General features: G+C 36.1%; 1 protein-coding gene across 2 annotated transcripts in view; it reads right to left on the bottom strand.

The window, feature by feature from the left end:
- Positions 1-258: 258 nt before the first annotated feature.
- The window catches only part of LOC139152744 (uncharacterized), a 33,827-nt gene continuing 18,018 nt past the window's right edge, over positions 259-16,067 (bottom strand). The window contains exons 7-20 of one of the 2 annotated variants that reach the window (XM_070726063.1): positions 15,273-15,366; positions 14,363-14,442; positions 13,742-13,852; positions 12,744-12,800; positions 11,018-11,116; positions 10,117-10,300; positions 8,972-9,379; positions 8,454-8,617; positions 7,547-7,663; positions 7,035-7,226; positions 6,095-6,521; positions 5,276-5,553; positions 3,960-4,151; positions 259-2,997 (exon numbers count right to left, since the gene is read on the bottom strand). In XM_070726063.1, the coding sequence (XP_070582164.1) occupies positions 2,929-2,997; positions 3,960-4,151; positions 5,276-5,553; positions 6,095-6,521; positions 7,035-7,226; positions 7,547-7,663; positions 8,454-8,617; positions 8,972-9,379; positions 10,117-10,300; positions 11,018-11,116; positions 12,744-12,800; positions 13,742-13,852; positions 14,363-14,442; positions 15,273-15,366 (2,472 nt within the window). In that variant the 3' untranslated portion in view covers positions 259-2,928. The remainder of the gene's footprint in view (positions 2,998-3,959; positions 4,152-5,275; positions 5,554-6,094; positions 6,522-7,034; positions 7,227-7,546; positions 7,664-8,453; positions 8,618-8,971; positions 9,380-10,116; positions 10,301-11,017; positions 11,117-12,743; positions 12,801-13,741; positions 13,853-14,362; positions 14,443-15,272; positions 15,367-16,067) is intronic. The other variant, XM_070726064.1, reaches the window with a different exon arrangement.

A 16,067-nucleotide genomic window follows, 5' to 3' on the forward strand; every position in this document is an offset into this window, starting at 1 on the left:
TGTGAGGGTGCTGTTTTCAAAAAGCGCCCACCCGCTTAAAAATATGTGATTGGTTAGATTTTCTCTTTCCATGGTAACAGTGGCAAAATTGGAACGGGTGACAGTATACCTTTAATGGAGCTTCTTGACATGTATGTACACTTTTTTCACATGTATGCAAGAGAGTATGTCAGGCAGTGTATATAAAAACCAAAACTATGCGCGTTGTGTTCATGAATATCTTAACCCTTGAACAACAGAAAATGACAAAGCGTCACATTATTTTTCAAAGAATTTTATTTCTGTTTTTGACAAAGGAGGCCCTTCCCTGCTCAGTGTACAATCAACCCTAAGGTATTGACACGAAAAAACTTGTACAAATATGTACAAAAATATCTCTAATATTTACAAAAATGTCCTCTACAAATTCAGTACGTGTCAGCGCAATTTGAAACTCTTTGGAGCATTATTATTAGCATACGGCTGTGAGTGAATCACAATTCAACAACGTAAAGATCCTGACTCTTTTGGTTATCTACAGTAATATCATATTAAAATACAACACCTTGATTTTGGATACCCCTCCTGTTGAATGGTTTATCCTATGATACCCCTCCTGTTGAATGGTTTATCCATTGAAAAATATACAAAATATACAGCACAAATAATGAGAGTCCCTCCTAAACTGTTTGTGAAAATAGAAACCATTTAGTATGCAATTGTCTGCAAATTCAAAATAATATGGTGATAATGTCACTGTAAAATTATAACCCATAACTATACAAAACCAGCAATATACGGGACATTGTGACCTTTCAACTTGAATTACGAACTCTGACCTCTGAATGACCTCCTTGATGCACAATATGACACCTACACTTAACTGAGAGAACTGAATATATGTTTATGTTATGATGTTTGTGATTGTTTTAAAAGTGTCAGTGCAAGGTAAAATATTAATTTGCAGGAACAATTATTTATATATTACAAAATATAATGGAGTAAAAACACTAAAAGCTTTGAAATTTCATGTAATATTCAATTGTAAAATGATAGTCTGAAAAATTGTCCCCATTCAGAAAATGCTAGATTATGTCTCACTGTACAGATCAAACTACCTATATCTGCATTATCTTACCAACAAAAATGCTGTTATGTAGAGATACTCTTTGATACAAAATTTGAACTTCTATAAGAGATTGTACATTCATCCACATTCTAAATGGATACATGGAAGTTAAGTCAGGCTAGGCTGGAATATCAGGAAGTTGTGTTTCATGATAGATATTTGCAATCAAATGCTCTCACACTTCTTTCTTTGTGTTACGATGGTCAACCTTTCACCAGAATAATTTGCTGGAATATGCCGGTACCTGTTATCAGGTCTGTCTACAGCTTGTACGGTATTGTATCTCAGGATAAGCTATGGGATACATTTAAAACACTGACTTGATCAACAAAGTTATTGCTCAATATCAACTGTTGTCAGCCTGTCTTGCAAAAACCTTGATAATTCATCATATTCATGATCATTTTTTGACACCGTCTAAAAGTACAATATAAAACATTTTAACAACTTAACCTTGACATTGCACAGAGATTTCAGTTTATGCATTGGGAGGGGAGGGGGTTTCAATGATGCACAATTCTAGAATGCTTCACATATTTCCTGTTTAAAAGTTGACGGTGATTTGTTCTCATGACTTGGTAATTTACATTTTGTGACCTAAATGCATTTCAACAACTAATTCTAAGTCTGATTCAGATACCATTATGGTAGAATGCGCCTCGGGGACAGATACTTACTTTTACAATTCGTTTCTGATCATCTACTTGTGGGGGTTCATTTTAAAGCTCCCGGTGCAAGAAAACTTTTCACGTCTAAGTTTATCAGAATCGAAAATTTTATTTTTCTCCATAGGGTTAACACTGGGATGGTGGCCATTTTGAATTTCAAATATCGGTAAATCTTAGTTAATTTGTTTCTCTAGTACCAAAATTTGCCCGATTTTTATTCTTGATTTGGTAAGAGAATGGTCGAAAGTTTAATTGAGGAAAGTTTGAGCAAAAGTTAAAGTCTTTCACTTTTGAGGCGCATACTACCTTAACTCTAAATCCGATTCAGATGCCAATAAGCTTAGCTTTATCAGCTCATGTACCATGTGGTGAATGAATCCCTTGGTCCAACCTTTGCATGCTTGTCAACACTGACTTTCTTCATCAATCTCACCTACACAGACTTAAAATGTTCACTTGATTGTACTTGTACATATTTTGTGCCTTCAAAACATACCCTCCACTTATTTTGGCACAAATCACAAAATCCACAGCAAAAGAACACTGTTAAGGTGATGTCAACCAGAAGGTGAGGCATAGGACTTAAAATGATTTGTCATAATTACAACTGAACATATTTTCATAAATTCTGACTACTCAAAATATTTTATTTACATTACAGCCTGGTATTATATAAAAATTATCAGTACAGGCATTCACTGTCCCTGACAATCATGATTTTATGAATTCAAAGTTCACGTTGGACGGCTTTTTAATGACAGGTCACTAATATGGGCAAAGGAATTTTCCAACATGGCAGCTGCTGAATATATCTTAGCAACAGGAGGCAATAAATAAACTTTAACCCCATGCTTAGGGGTTAAAGGTCATGTAAACAACTATACACTTTGGAATTGTATTGTAGAGTGAATTCTGTTCCATGATTCACACATAGATTTGAAACTAAAACTGGTCAACTAATCTGACTTTTGCCATACTGTCGGAATCAGCAGTTATTGTTCTGAAACATTTTTCACAATAATAATTCTTTCCTCGATGGCTGATGATTTCATGTTGGTTGAAATACTAAAGCTGACTTGAGTTGGGTGCAGAGCTGGCATTTTTCTTGTCTTTTTTCTTGACATGGCTTAAGAATCTTTTGTGGGTTTCCTTCTACTGTGAAAAGAGGTTTGATGTTTTCAGCATGGTGACAATGTCTTCTGATTTATCCTTGGATGATACCTGGAAAAAATGCCAAAGATGGAAGTGAGCAGGATGGGAAAAATCATGGAATAGAAGACAGCACAGCTGGGCTACACTCTCATCTCAGGTTAAGTGATTGAATGTCATATTTAAGCAATAAAGCACACCCAGTGACGGTTAAACCACAAGATTTTGACCAGTTCAAAGCATATATGCACAAGTGATAGCAATTGCATATATGGAGTGAACTGGTCAAAATTGAGTGCTGTACCTGTTGCTGATATGGTTTATTGCTATTACATCATAGTATTAAATTGAAAATCTGGCGTTAAACGTCAAAAGGGAATTTTAGGCTTGCTGAGACAGCCAACATACACAATCAGGGTAAATTGATCTACACAGACCCATGTATGCTACAAAAGAGTGTTTCTTGGTGGCTTTAAGGTGCACACCACATTTATTGTCATAGTGCCTTTCTTTGAAATTTCACAGTTAGCTAAAGTGTCAGGACTGCCGACTGACCAGAGCACACTATAGCAGAGAGTGAATCAAACCTTACAACCAATTTGGCAAGAAAAATGTTTGAAATTGGCAACACTGTCTTGCGTAAATTTGCAGCTCTTCATCTAATATACGTATGATGGCACAAGTTGATGATTTCTGGACTAATTTATCTAGCCATATAGCTTCCCTTCCCCGTTCTGTCACTTTGAATGAACCTATATGAAAATGGTTTGTCCCAGTTACATAATACATTACGATTGTTTGGCAAAATTTCCCACCCCCGTGTTTATCTGAACCTCATCTTTCCATTCCAAACAGGAGAACAAAGTTTGGCTCAGGAAGTTATCGTGAAACTTTGGTATATAGCTACATAAGTTGGTTGGTAACTATACTGACTTGAACCATTGTAAAATAGTGGTGGTAACTGTGAAGGTATTTGAGACATGCTGAGACCAATCGTAAACAATACAGCCATACTTGTATCTTAATTTGCTTACTTTCTTGGATTTTTCTTGTTTTTCTAGGTGTTCTATAACCGCTGGCGCATTGTCTTGATAATTTTTGAGTTTAGTTTTCAGAGCGTCACCGGTGTCGTCTTCCCTGCCGCTGCTTTCAGCTCTTGATGTCACATTCTGTTCAAGTTCATCAGCATCCCCATCTACAAACAATACCATCTCTGGGCTGCCAACCTATAAGGTAACAAATAACATGACCATCAATAAAATAAATCAATTTTTGTACTTTGTTCTATGGAGGTGGACCTCTTCACTGTAAAATGGGGGTAAGAGAAATGGGGGTTAAGAGAGTTAATTCTGTGACCCTCTCTTACAAAGAGAGGGCCTACTTCATGATTGAAGAAAATAGCATCAATGGCACTGTGTACACATCATGAAGAGAGACACTACATCATAGCATGTATATTTAGTCTCATACTGATTTATGTTTCGTACAACTTTCTTCTACAGAACCTCGGTATGCAGTCTTAACCTGCATTCATGCCGAGTATCTGTCAACACAAGTGCAAATTTAGAGGCACTCAGGTCAGTAGCAATTTCTGAGACTCGTCAAATAAAATGACTGAAAACACTTCAACGATATATATCTCACATTGTAAAAAAAAAAAATGAATAAAAATCTCTATGAACAGAGAACAAACCAATTTCAAAAGCAGTATTAGAATTTTTGGTGATGAGATATTGTTTATCAAACATTTTTGTTTAAATTATAAGGTTTTTAGAGAATCTGTAGAGTCTGTTCCTTTATTGTGTTCCAATCATTGCATTGGTTGCTTCAGATACAATGTGTGTACAGCAATGTTCCCGCTAAGGCTTGTTTGCGCGCTAATTGCGCAGTGTCTCCGATTGCTCTCGCATTGAAATTTCATGTTTTGCGCAACCTTAGTCTCAGTCATTTCAATCGGCATTAGTTTTGGAAACGATAACTCAGGGAGAAATGTGCGATCTCAGCGTAAAATTTTACTTCCGCGTTTCGAGTTTAGCGCCCGTTGGTGGCGCAGTTGCCACCACCAACCTCATTGTACGTTGTGACGTACCTCAATAAATTAGCCGTACCTCAATAAATTAGCATATACATGACGGACCCAGCTGTGAGGCAATCAGGCGTATCTCAAGTTGCGCACCCTCTCGAAACCTAGACGGAACAATGTGTGTACAGCATACACCTGACAATAAACATTCTTTGATAAGCACACGTTTGCATATCTCTTTGTAATTTGGCTGACGACATGATAAACATTTTTCAGAAATTTGATACATTGCAAAGGAAGAGAGACTGGTAAACATTAATTTCTCACCTTAGCAACGTACTCATCAGCTTGTTCCACTGTCCTGGGAAATCCATCAATAACAATACTACTTGCAGTTGCATTGGCCTCAAGGTACTTGACAATGACCTTCAATAATGTTTCAATCAACACAAGCTCTCCTGATTTCATGGCTGTGTCAATTTGCTTGGCCTCTTCCGTATCCTCTTTGGCTTCTTCTCTGAGCAGTGCACCTACAGAAGTATGGGCACTGCCAAATTCACCGGCAATTTGGCCGGCCAACTCTGCCTTACCAGAGCCAGGTCCACCTAAATCAGACCAAAAACAAAAACCAAAAAAAAAACAAAAAAGAACTACAGGTGAGTAGGGACATGACTGAAGAGTACTAGGTCTGTTCTGTGGCATTATTTCTGGCGCACCTTATTTTTTATGATATTTCGGGGCATTTCAAAAAAGCTTTTTCTCACCATGTTCAATCTAGCCAAAATAGGTAGAAATAAAAATTATGTTTCTTTTCAACTTGCTCTATTTGCCAACTGGTGGTAAAATGTAGTATTTATCGATATAATCAGACCTGAGACTTTATACCGGATAGATTTATCAACACTTAATTATCGATAGGAAGCTTTGCATTTTTCGCCTTATGAGGTGGCAGTGGACAAATTTTCTGGCAAAAATGTAAAATCATTGAAATTTTGACTCCGAACGTGTTGTAATGAAAAATGTCTTGCAGTCTTGATTCATTTGAGTTTTTAATTTATTTTGAACAACAGAACATGTTCTGCAACCAAACAAGCTGAACACGACTTCTCCTGACTCTGTTCTTTAGAATCAAAACTTCAGCCATACCTGATACAAAGAGCACTTTAGGTTTTGGTTTCTCAGCTTCAGCTTCAGAATCTTGTTTCTCTCCGTCTTCTGCTTTAGTCACTTCCTCTGCCTTAGCTTCCCCTTCATCTTCTTTCTTTGTTTCCTCGGTAACCGTCTCTTCCTCCTTAGTTTCCGTTGTTTCCTCATCTTTCTTCTCCTCTGGGCTTTCCTCAGCTTTCACTTCTTCGGTTGCTGTTTCTTTTTCTTCTTCCTTCGTCTCCTCAGCGCTAGGCTCTGCTGCTGGCTCTTCTGGCTTTGCTTCTTCTGCAGCGCCCTCAGTGGCCACTTCCTCTGCTTTTTCCTCCTCTTGACCAGCTTCTGCGGCTGCTACACTTTCATACCCAGCAGCATCAAGGATCTTCTCAACTTCAGCAAATATTGCGTCTATATCACCTTCAGCTGGTATCTGTGATATTAGACACATTACATCATTTACATCATGACTTGTTGATTACAACCACACAGCTTGTAAAACGTTTCATAAATAAATCGTCTCATCAAAGTGTCTTTTGTCAGTGATTATATTCACTGTGGCTGACATCATATCCCTACTTCCACATCCATTTGACTGATGTAGAATACAAATAGAGTGAATACTATAACATAACTATTTATCTCCTTGTGTGTTTCATGGCAAGTAGCCTGGTCTGATGGAACCATTATTGACAGCACTTAGTGTAGCAATGGGTTTTTCTGGCGAGCATTATCATATAGTATAAAAACAACTTCAATTTTTGTTTCAGAAACCTGGGCTGAATATAATCCTTTCTTGTAGTTTAGCTGAAATTAATGACCCAATATGGATCACCTGAATATCTGCAGGTCAGTAACCTCTGTATGTGTTTTTGTTTGGAACCACCATATCTAGCGTTCCAAAATGAATTCAGCCTGGAATTTAAAGCACACACTTGTTTCTCACCTTTCTGCATTTTTCTTTCTCCTCATAATAGGACAACACTGGTTCTGTGTGTGTATGGAATGTTGCCAACCTTTTCTTGATAGTTTCTTCGTTGTCATCAACACGTCCGCTGGTCTCAGCACGCTTCAAAAGTCTCTGAGTCATTGTGTCATCGGAAACTTCAAAATAAAATGCAAACTGGCATTCTGCAATCTGAAATACAAAGAAAATGATATCAAATGAATTTTTTTTTGCGACTTGATTGACATAAACAGCAGCTACAAAAGCAGTAGCTGACTGTGTTTATTTGTTCAGAGAGCAGGTCTGTAACTTCAGCAAAATCACAGTAACTCTTTCATGATACACAGTGTGCTGGAGTTTTCAGATTGCTGTTTGACAAAAAGAGATGAAATTATGCAAGTAGGTTTTGGAAACATACCTGAATAATTCTATGACATATACTGGTTGAGAAGAACTTAAGAGAATCTAGATAGTTTCTAGATAGTTCCATTGTTGAATCAGCATAGACGTACCTGTTTTTCAAATTCTTGGCCCTGCTGCACCTCTCGAGGGTAACCGTCAATAAGATAACCTTTAGAAGAGTCAATTTTAGCCAACATAGCTTCTTTCAATAATTGTAAGACCACCTCCTACACAACAAAATACAAATCAAAGAAACATGTTACAACTTCAAACTTGGATACCCGGAAAACCAATTTGGGCTTCTTGAACATAAATATGAAGAAATTATTTGTAGCTGTTTGATAAACCATGTGTCAAACTAAGTAATCACTACTGGGGGTAGTTCAAAGAATCCATACTACCTTCAATAGCTTGTCTGTGCTGAGAGGGCAAACTACATGATATTGTAATGAACTGTAAAACAGTCTAGTTCTTGCCGCAGCAAGGGTTTATTTAAAGATAGTGATCGAATAAATACTCTTAGCACTAATATAATTGCTGTCATTGCAGAAATTTATATTTGTTCATGAAAGTAGCTAAAGTCATGCATGTTTCACGTTTTTAAGCATTTCTGGCATGATATTCCTGTAACCTAAACTTTTGTACTTTTGCTTCTTTGAATCTTAAGGGTTTCCCCTGTAGAAATCTGCCATATTGGAAATCAGCCATATTGAAAATATGCCATATTGGTCGACCGCCTGAGACTTTCATGACTCCCTTTAATAGATGGCAAATTGTATTTATGGTACCCAAAATTCTTTCTCCTCTATGTGATAAAATTTTGCATAATACCAAGTGACACATGTGTGCAAAAATCTAGTTGTGAAAGAGTATAGTGATTGTACTATGTGAAAGTAAACAAAACAGGAATTAACAATTTGAAATCACTCAAAAGTAACCCTACTCTGCTTAAAGAACAATCACATTAAGAATGCTTTTCCTTTAATAATGTTTCAAATTCCATGGAGGTTGATTTACCTGAGGTACAAGTTCTCCTTTCTCCATAATCTCTGTCAGTTTGGCTCCCCTTGCAGATCCAGAAGCCACTTCAGCTCTCAGTAGATCACCACTGGACAGATGTGTGAATCCATACTTTGCTACAATCTTCTCGCACTGTGTGCCTTTGCCACTTCCAGGACCACCTACAGACAAAGTAATGTGACTTCATGTCTCAATCGCTTTACAGATGTTTGATTTGAAATAACTTTCATAATATAATATTTTGGGTGTGGAAACTAAAAAGCAATATATATCCTATTTTGATTGCCTCAAGCTCTGATTATTATGGACAGTGTTTCAGAAGATTGTGTGAAATATTTAAATATCAGTTTATTTTGCAAATCACAATGTGAAAATCACAATATGAAAAGCTATGCTGTACAACTGCTCTGTATTCATCAATATTCTTAACATAGTGACGCCTTTCATTTCTCAAAACTTACCAGTCACTCATTTATCAATTCCCTGTCTAAAATTGCACATATTTACAAACTTACCTACAACAAATATAACTTTAGCATTTTTCAGTTTAGCATTATCTTCCTCTGAGATTTCAGGAATGGCAAGGGCATCTGCTGCCTCCTCAGTTTTCTCCTCCTCAACCTTTGCCTCGTCTGTTTTCTCAGTCTCTGCAACTTCCTTCTCGCCATCCTCAGCTTTCACCTCCGCAGCATCACCTTCCGTCTCCTTGGTTTCCTCTGTCTCTGCCTTCTCCTCAGCTGCTTCAGTCACTTCTTCAGCTCCAGCAGTGACTTCCTCAGCACCTTTGTCCTCAGCGGCAGTTTCTTCCGTTGCTACGACTGTCTCTTCAACAACCGCATCTTTAACAGCTTCCATTTCACCGCCTGGTTCTCCTACAATGGCTTCCTTCTCAGCTGTCACTGGAGTCTCTTCCACAATGTCTCCTGGAAGGCCATGGGAAACATTTCATTTTCTAAATAACAAATGTTCTGATTTCTGTCATGTGTATATGAGACCAGAAATGCCATGGTAAGATTTTTTTGTTTCTGAAAGAACAGTTGAACACAATTTAGCTCCTTTTCAGATGTGTTTATTATTTCAGTTATTTGCATTTCCTTTCCTTTTATCATCTCAATATTAGTTTTCAGTTTGTTGTATATTATACTACTATGGACACACTGTCTGAAATACTATAATATATAAAATAACAGAATAATTTTTCAAGCACATAAAGATGCGCCCCACAATCTTTTATAAAAACTAGGCTATCAACTGTGTCTCAGGTAACATACTGAGATAAAGTACAGAATTTTTCCATGGAAAGTTTTCTGTTGGTAACTAAATCTGTTCAACCTTCTTGCGTTGTTTTGCACACAATGATATGAGTTGGCTTTGCTTTATACTTCATTTATCAAACGCTCAGATTTCCCTCTTCCATTGCCATCAATATTTCAATCCGGGAAATCATTTTTCTGGTTGAACAAGATTTCTTCTTGGAACTATTCAGAGTTGAGGAATTGCTTCTTTCTTCTGCAATAACATTACTTCAAAGTAATATTAATTGTTTGTGCATAATTTTTTTCCGTGTACAGAGTCGTTATTTCAGTAAAATAACAACAAACAAACATACAAACAAACAAACTAACAAACATATAAATAAATAAATAAATGTGTTTCATACCAGCAGGTGCATCTTCCATCATATCTTCAGCATTTGCCAGGGCCTCAGCTTTGCCAATCTTCTCATCCAAGATGTCAGCAATTTTCTGCATGTTATTTTTCAGAGCATAGTCCTTGGCTGTCATGCATGATACAGGTGTGCGGACTGGATCACCACCGTCCTCTGGTAACACCCAATCAAACACCTGAACAAAAGATTACTCTGTTTCAATATCTCTGATAAAAGTCTCACACTATCCGCAAAACAAAATCTAAAATGTACGGAGTTATAGAAAATTGTCAATTTCATTACATAAAAATCTGCTGACAAGACTTTTGTACATCTACAGCGTAAAATGAATGATGGGCACTCTACAGCTGATGACAGCTCTAAAGGTCATAACGACTCTCCCCTGAATGATTTTAGCAAGGTTTGATTATTTTTAAAATTTGCAAAATGTAATGAAAACATTTAAATCTAAAAAAGAATATAACACTCATTCCCTTTGAAATATTTGTTCAGCATGACTTTCTTGTCTGCGTGTTCGTACTTTTGGAATGTAACACAGGAGGCTGCCGTTTGAAAATCAAATACTTGTTGACATTAAATGAGTGAGCAAAGCCATTGGTTTGAAGTTCTGGAGCATGAACTATTTTGCTTTGACCATTGAAGCTGCCATTTAAGTGGTCAAGTTTACCAGTTCACGTTTAAAGCCTTCGTTTTGGACTCCTTAAGTTGCTGAAAATAATAGACTCCTTAATTTGCTGTGAATAATTACAATCTACCAATCATATTGGCCCAAAGTAATGTAGTGACATTAAGAGATAGAATCGAAACTCTGTGAGAAACCAAAAATCATCTTTAGCTGTGGTAGAGTGGCCTCTACTATGTGACAATAAACATGATGAATATAGTACTTCACCTCATATTTATGGTTCAAGTCAACTCCTCTATTGATCAACAACTCAGCAATGTCTTCATGTTGGTTGACTATTGCAAGCATCAGCAAAGTCCATTGACCCTGAAAGAGTTAAATGTAATGTTAGGACTCTGTGAACCTAGCTCCTCTAGAAAAACAGTATGAAACAAAAACGAGAATAAGGACAACAGTAAAAGTTTGTTTGTAAGGGATGTGATATATTCCATTAACCCGTCCACCATTAGAGAACAACAAAGTTGGGTGAAAGTGTTAAGGAATTTAAAAAAACTCCATCCCAAAGACTGACAATATTCACCAAACACTTATTTTGTTACTTTAATGGTTTTCAATTACAGAGACAATGTCACAATGTTACATGAAAACGTTTTAGTATGTTATTGGAAGAGACATATCAGTGTTCTCAACAGCCTGGAAAAAACAACGGAGTGCCCAATTTATATAGCAATACATAAATATGGTTATTTAAATATCAATAGATGACTACAAAAAACCAAGAGAGATGGTCCCGCACCCCGTAAAATCCGCCTGTGGAGAACCCTGTGCATTTGTGAGCACATAATCACTGATATTAAAGACTTCATGATCTGTAATAAAGAGAATTGCAGTACCGATATGTTCCATGTTTTAGAGCCAAGGTCAAGAAAAACAGACAGTCTACAGTCTCTACCAGGATGCTATTTCTGCAGCAGGTAATTTTGTTAATGAAACAGATTTATAATGAACAACAGCTTGTGCAACTGTACTGAGGCTAAGCTGCTAAAAATCAACTCACACAGCGGTTTACATATTTACTTTGATAATGTTAGTGAAGTATGCCAGGTTATAGCTTCATTATCTATATAAGCTCCCACCCTCCTCCAGGACACAGCAACAAAAACTTTGAAGAAAAAGTAATTGGTCTGAAAAATGTGAACTGAGCTGACTATTCTGGACTTGAAAGCTGTTTATTTTCTTTTTGTTTTTATTTTGCATTACACTTTGGCAGAATCAGTTGGAAATGATTATAGGTATAAAATAAAATGCATTTAGTTCCCAAAACAGGCTGCAAATTCAGTATGTCGCTGGTGGGCTCTTCTTCTTCCTTGTTTTATATTTTGGACAAATGAAAGAACCAAATCTACAGGAAATTGTATTAAAATCTGACTATGGCGCTGCAAAAAATGTAATTTACGAGAAAAGTTACAAGGTGCTCTTGCTCAATCATTAATTTGAAATCTACCAGTACATCCAGTTATTTAATAATATCAAAGTCATATTTCAGGGAAAAATCTAAGCCTGCAACCACACAGTGCACTTCTTATTTAATATCCAAGTCTTTCAGGTTGAAGTAATTATCTTCCATCCTCAGTTCGAACATTTGTTCTGAGAGACATTAAAGGGAACTTTTTGACATTGTTCACATCTTGTGTTCAAATTAAATTGGGTATCATCAATTTTAAGTTCAATAATAATGTCAGACACAACTACTGGCCTTGGACTAAACTATTCACTGAGTCCTGATAGTTTCCCCATCACTGCTGTAGCCACCACTACAGCTGCTAATGCAATATTTAATAGATTGCTCAAAAAAGAGAGGGATGGTTCACCCCTCAAAACCAGTAAAAACACCCCAACAAGCTGTTATGAAGAGAGGGTGTTATTGTTGCCATGGTTGCATGACTAGGTGTTAAAATTATGACAAAAATAACTTTGATGGAAGCACACTTACGTCTTGAGAAGCTTTGCCCTTTTCGGTTTCCCTCACAGGGGCATGCTCATGCAATTTCTGATAAAATATAGAACAACCACCAAACATGTGCCTTTTAGTTCAAAAAAGTACATGCACTGTTCTTATTTATCTCTGGCTTTGTTCTACATTTTTGCATTATGCAAATTGCACCATCCCTTGTTGTCACGACAACCAACTTGTAGCATAGAAAACATACTCTTTTTGTGTCCCTTTCCAGTTATTCTTTTCCTTATCTAACTTGGAATTTGTTTGTCTCTGATCATATTTTGTGGTTCCCAATGGTTCAAAATCAAATATTTTTATCAGACTGCAACAAATACAAGTTGGTGAAAATGCATGAATGTAAGGATTGGAATTTTTTAGCTGTACACCTAGTGTTATATGTTTTGCAAATTGCCTTCACTACAATTGGACAGAGAAAACTATTCTAGAAATATTCAGTTCAGGCAGAATGTAATGGATAGAAGTTTAAGTATTTGAATCTCACTGGGTTAAAGGATTTTGAACACAAACACAGACTGACATAATAGCAGAGGTATGTCCTCATATGTTTTCACTTGCTACAAGTCATCTGTTGGTTTTGAGAAAGGCAGATGGTCAAAGGCATATTGACTTCCAGAGCTCAAGCTGATTGGCTGTTTAGCAGGTGCAACATCAAGTTAGTAAGCAAATCAGATAGCAAAGTACAGTCACATTGGATAGGATCTTTCACTTTAAAAGGTAGAGATATATTGCACAGACTACTTTGATGCAAGCTGATGACAAAACAACGACTTTTCAATTAGGGGATATGTATCCATGGATTAGGAAAGTTAGCAATACACAGAATAATTGACCTTGTAAAAGCTTGTTGCAAGTTACAAAACTTCTGATTGGCTATTGACTATCACACCATGGTAAACTTGAATCTGTGAACCAATCAGAAATGTTGTCATATCTTACAAACAGCTTTGCCTAAATGTTGGTTTCAGTCTCACCTTATCACTTTTATATTCATTTGACGACACCTTGGTGTTGATGTCCACGCCCTCATCCAGTAGTTTTACTGTGGCTTCAATATTTCCCTCCCATACAGCTTCTTCCAGTGCCTGGTTGGACAGAATTACCAAGACAATGGCTGGTGAATCATCACATCATCTAAAACAATGTACATTGTGGATTTGGTCCAATAACATTTGTTTTTCTGTTTTGATGTAAGCCTTTATTATTTAAAGTTTCAAGTAAAATTTAAAAAAAAGAATTATTATGAGGATGTGCAAGTACATCCATACACATTTTTTGTTTTTATTTTCATTTGAAAGGCAAAATCACCATTTCCTCTGCTATACAAGACCATGATATAACTTCCCTAGGTCTTGCTGACAACACAATGACAAACATTGGCAGAAAATAAAATTATTGAATTTCTATCTCATCAAGAGATTTCAGACACAGACTCTCAGAAATCTCAACGGTCTATGGTTTAGATAGATTGTTATTAGAGTGGTAGAAACAAGTCCACTTCATTGAACCTCATTCTTCCCTTCATTGGCAAATGACTGTAGTGATATTTTGATATGTGGGAAAGGTGGATTTCTGTTCCTTGGGTGTTTCATTACCTGTATTCCACTGGTCTTAGATGATGCTGGTCTGATTGGTGGCAATGGATCACTCTTATTCATGATTGGAGATGTCGCACCTAGGGATTGACATGACATTACAAAACTCTGAGATTATTGCAGACATTGCATCTTTTGAAAATTCTGTCATCGATTAGGATATGCTTTATTTCTCTGCACACTTTTTAAACTCATGGATATACATTTGGTTAACAAAACATGATTAAATGCACATGGTGTCAAATTATTTTATGATGCATAATAAAGATATTTAAATAATTTCTCCCATTATTTCCTCTATCATGAAAGGGTATCTTCACACCTTTTTAACAAGGTAGCAATATTGCTCTGTGAAGAAGCTTGCTATAACTCATTGCATATAAAAAAACAGTCACTGAGGGCGCTACTCAGTTACCAAATACTGGGTATTTATTTATTTTTTATTTTTTAGGGATTCTGATAGACATTTCTGTACAAATATTTGCTGACAATGTTCAAATCTGCCATTCGCACAGAAATCTCTAAAATTATTAAAAAATAAATAAAAAATAAATAAAACTGGGTATTGCTTTAATAAGTACTGGGTATTATCAGTGACTGTGAAAGAAATATTCCAAAATTTTGATATGTAAAATCAATCAATCTTCCTTTAGCAGCCTTGAGGACAGCATCATTTTCTGTGTGTTCATTCTCTGCCAATGGAGGATTTGAACATTGTCAGTAAATATTTGTACAGAAATATCTATCAAAAATCTCTAAACAGAATCTACGAACTGTTTACCAACTATTTGGCACAAATTTTACAACATTTTTCACAATTTTGTCAAGATACTTAGCTCTTTGACTGAATATTTTTTACCCATTTGAATTTTTAAAAAAAATACACTGTTCTATGGAAAGACGTGAATACCTGGTGCAGCTGGAGTCTTAGGAGAGAAGAACTCAGCATCAATTATTGTAGCAATATCATAGAAAGTTTCATCAGCATCACGATCACCATCAATCTGAAATGAGACAGAAACAATGAAATCTTATTTCTCTAGACAGGCTAACATTATGTGAAATAAAACAGTCATTCTACAACTTTTACCTTTCAACATATAAAAATACACACACTTCTAAAACCAACTGTACACTGCAATGTTCAGTGAAATTTATTGATATCCATACCAATATACTTGCATCTCATGAGCTGTGTTCTGTTTCAATATTCACTGTTGTAATTGTAATACCATTATAAAATTGACAAACAACACATCTAAATTCATGTACCATACATCACAGTCTACAAGCCACACTGGGATTCATGAGAGTTTGGTATTATTAACCTGAATATATAGAATGGCCAAAGTCTTACGATCTTATGTAAATTTAGGTCAAATATACCTGTCTTGTGTCATTTTACTGTCCAAATCTAACAGTCATTCATAGTTAACACTTTTAAATTTTTAGCTAATATTTTCATATGTAAAAATTACCAAAATGTCAATTATTAGTAGTATTTTTTCCATTCTCCAGACAGGTATGCAATAATTGTAGGTCGCTACTAACACCATAAAGCAGGACTTGATTAATTTATGATTTGATTTTACGATTAGATTATTGCAAGTCGGTAGTGCGCTGTAACTCTTCAAGAAAAAAGACTGCTAGAAAGGTCAAATTCCTAAAATACCACAGAGCCTCTTGGCGTTTTCAAGGGTATACT

The sequence above is a fragment of the Ptychodera flava genome, chromosome 16 (assembly GCF_041260155.1).
Source record: "Ptychodera flava strain L36383 chromosome 16, AS_Pfla_20210202, whole genome shotgun sequence".
Classification (NCBI taxonomy): Eukaryota; Metazoa; Hemichordata; class Enteropneusta; family Ptychoderidae; genus Ptychodera; species Ptychodera flava.